The sequence below is a fragment of the Borostomias antarcticus genome (assembly GCF_949987555.1).
Source record: "Borostomias antarcticus genome assembly, chromosome: 1".
In the NCBI taxonomy this organism is placed as follows: domain Eukaryota; kingdom Metazoa; phylum Chordata; class Actinopteri; order Stomiiformes; family Stomiidae; genus Borostomias; species Borostomias antarcticus.
Window position 1 is genome coordinate 18,910,689 of NC_140234.1, and position 3,377 is coordinate 18,914,065.

At 47.1% G+C, this 3,377-nt stretch overlaps 1 protein-coding gene across 1 annotated transcript; it reads right to left on the reverse strand.

Moving 5' to 3' along the window:
* Positions 1-400: 400 nt before the first annotated feature.
* LOC311313574 (uncharacterized protein) lies at positions 401-1,631 on the reverse strand. Its single transcript, XM_084443729.1, has 5 exons — positions 1,599-1,631; positions 1,259-1,485; positions 1,009-1,166; positions 826-920; positions 401-723 (listed from the first exon to the last, which is right to left on the reverse strand). The coding sequence occupies exons 2-4, from the start codon at positions 1,472-1,474 to the stop codon at positions 902-904; spliced, it is 393 nt and encodes a 130-aa protein (XP_084299855.1). The 5' UTR covers positions 1,475-1,485; positions 1,599-1,631; the 3' UTR covers positions 401-723; positions 826-901.
* Between the last annotated feature and the right edge of the window lie 1,746 nt (positions 1,632-3,377).

The window sequence follows — 3,377 nt, forward strand, 5'->3', positions numbered from 1 at the left end:
TCGCACGGTGCAAATACGGTGCGGCCGCGTGCAAAAAACGTGGGCAGGAACCTCCGTCATAAACTCACCTGGCTGACACTAGATTTACAGGTATTTATATGACTTGGTCTGCACGTCTTTTTCACACGGTGCAAATATGGTCACTTACTTACTAAACCCTGACCACTGGCTATATTTAGCATTTGCAGTACCACTGGCTATATTTAGCATTTACCAGTACAAAAACGAATTAATGCTATATGGGGATATAGCAGCAAGCATTATGATACAAACCAATATAAGACTGAACAGTTTAGAACATTTTATTACACAAAGTACATTACAAATTAAAAGTATACATATTTACAAGGATGAGGTTTACGGTCTGTCACATTACGCATAGCCAGAAAAGCAAAAAAAAGCATGTACAAGCTCTGGCTAGCAACCCATTATCTGACAATTGCAAAAGTTCTAAAAACAAAAATGAAACAGTGCGCATTCTGTGGCAGGCAGACCGGGAACAGACCGTTGTATCCCACAAAAAAAAGGTTAAAATGTACAAAAACGGCATCCATCCTGGCAGGCTGGAAAGGCAGGTTTAGGGAGACGGGCTGGGGGTCACCCACATCTGAATCGAGGGTCTGGGCAGAAGAGGTCATCCTCCTCTGAATACTCCACTGTGGTCAGGGCTGGAGCTGCGGTCAGGGGCTGGGCTGGGGAGGTCAGCTGGGCTGGAGCAGATGCCTAAGGACATAATGAAATGGCTGTAAAAGCAAATCGCATACGTTCATTGGAAGCGTGCCATGTCACTGGATACGAGAAAATTAACTGCCTGACATCACATACCTTTTTGCATCGAGCAGGGGCATGTTTCAGCATCTCCTGCAGCTGGGCAGACACCTCCGTCACAGTGGTGCTTGGCTTACAGGCCATAACTGCACCTTTTAACCAAAAAGGGAATGGTTTCAATGCACATGGCATGAAGCAAAGACAATGTATTATTTTGCGAAAATATGAACAATCCCTTACGTAATATGACATTGTAGAGGGTCATATTCTTCAGAGGCTTCTTCCCCCTCTTCCCATGGACGCTGTAGACACACCACACTCTGTATGGCAATGGCTGACAGCACCCGCCGGACCACATCTGGCAGATCTTTGCCGCCAATGGAACTCAGATATCGTGTCTGCAAAACATAAAGACAATCATTTACTTTTACATTTCCTTAACACTTCTCTGCAAAAATAAGGAACAAAGTTCTGCCTTGAAGTTACTCACCATCTTCCTTTGATGATCCTTGTCCTTCAGCTGCTCCTCCAAGACCAGCAGCTCCTCCTCCGTTTTAGCAGGGTGCAGGTCATCCAGTACTGCTCCCCGATAGCTGTCTGCAGACTCGCCGGACAGTCTCTGCTCCAGTCTCTGCTCCAGCCTCATCATTGTCTGTGCCATCTCCCTCAGACTCTGCATGACGCTGGAGAACTGCTGACACATCATCCTCTGGAAGTCTGGATATTAAACACAGATGTGGCTATAAGTAATTGTACGGTCCCATAATGGATATTCAGCTCAAAGTATATCCCTACATGCAGCATGAAGTAGTTCACAAAATTCAGCATACCAGCATCTGCAGAGCTTGATGGCAACCCTGCTGGAGCTGTTGGTCTCACAGGCGATGGCATCAGAGAACTACCTGAAAACCAGAGGATAAAGGGATGAGCAGGAAACTATGGTGCTGGCGGCGTAGTGATTCTGGCATAAGGGGAAGAATCAACTCGACATGTCAGACCCTGACCTGGTCTGGCCGGGGTGCTAATCGCTGATGCATGCTGCTCGTGCCTGGACGTCTGAAGGGCTGAAGGGCCTGGGCTCACAGCGCCTTGGCTCAAAGGACCCGGGCGATGAACATCTACTGCCGAGTAGTGAGATGTGAGATGAGCGAATTAGTGAACTGAGTACATGAGTCTTCAGACAGTCCTGAGTTAACTGTAAGTGTGCAAATATGCATAGACATTTCACCAACACAAACATGCATGGATACCTGCATTGATAACTGGCAGAGCAGGCCTTCCGGCTCTGGCACCTGGCATAGCTGGTCTGGTCTGAGTTCTGCCGACCGGCTGCCTGGGCACTGGAACATATAGTAGAGGTAAATTAGCTCAGATTAGTCAACTCAAGTAGTACTCTTTTGGGACTGTTGAATGCACTTTATTATATTACCTTCGTCACTGGAGTCATAGCGTGTGTTGCGCTGTCTCTTCCTTGTGTCTTGGGAGTTAATCCATTGATGACTGCTGCTCAAACACCTTCGCCAAGGCACTGGCTACTTCATAATGCTCTGTGTGTTCCTCAGCAGAGACAGAGGTTGTCATGGCTCCTCTTGATGTGCTTGTGGAGGTAGATCTGGGAGGTATAGGAGAATGGGCACTCAGAGCAGGAGAACACCCAAGTCTTGCACAGCAATGAGAGAGACCATTAAAAAGGATTATCTCACCTGTAGTACAAGTTCAAATATAGAGTGATTATACGTCATTGTAAATGAGAGCTTACTCTCAATTGATTCACGAGGTTAAATAAAGATTGAATGAATATGTAGCTAGTGGGGGGTTACAACCACACAACTGTGGAGAGAGAATGAGACACTTGGTTCCCTCCTCTACTGGTGTTCATGGCCATGGCCACACACCTGGAATACTCCAACCCTGATTTAAAGGCATAAAGGTGGGGAACACATCCTGGCGTCAGTGATGCGTCTTATGAATCTCACATGTCTACCGCTAACTCAATATCAATATTCCCATTTGTTTATCCCGTCTTTGGAAACGTATGTGCATTTGTACTTACGTGTGCCTGCCTATATTGATGATCAGGTGTTTCTCCACCTAAGGGCTGGCCAGACAGAACCATCAGAGACCATTGGGCTGAGCTGAGGAGAGAGCGACATGTTAGAGTGTATGTGTGCATATGTATATGGTGCTCTTCTGTTAATACTCATGAGGGCATTCAACTGAACAAGACTCACAGAGCCTGTGGTGCTGTCCCAGGACTGCCCCTGGCCACGCCTGTCCCCGTCTTAGCGCCTCTTCCTGCCCCGCTCACCTGCTTCTTGCTCAGTTCAAACAAGAACTGGGAGGTTGGCAACTGAGAGCATGGGAGGGGAGAGAGGGATAGAGAGAGAGAAAGTGGGTGGGTGACCCTCTCGTTGGCTGACATGCACACTCCACAGGACCACGTGCCAAAAGCCAAGATGGCTGCTATATATATAAATCCTGCTAGCTAGCCTAGCTCCGTTGTTGGGGCTTCTAGTGTTCTGTTTACGTTAAAATCGGAAAAATGAATGCCTAAAAACAAACACATACTAACGGTGTCGTGGGTTAATGCGAAATCAATGAGTAAGCTA

Excerpts from the sequence above, each read along its gene's own strand:
- LOC311313574 (XM_084443729.1), bottom strand. The coding sequence starts at position 1,474 with ATGATGTGTCAGCAGTTCTCCAGCGTCATGCAGAGTCTGAGGGAGATG. Across the intron at positions 1,167-1,258 it reads AGGATCATCAAAGGAAGATG|ACACGATATCTGAGTTCCAT; the intron begins GTGAGTAACTTC and ends TATGTTTTGCAG.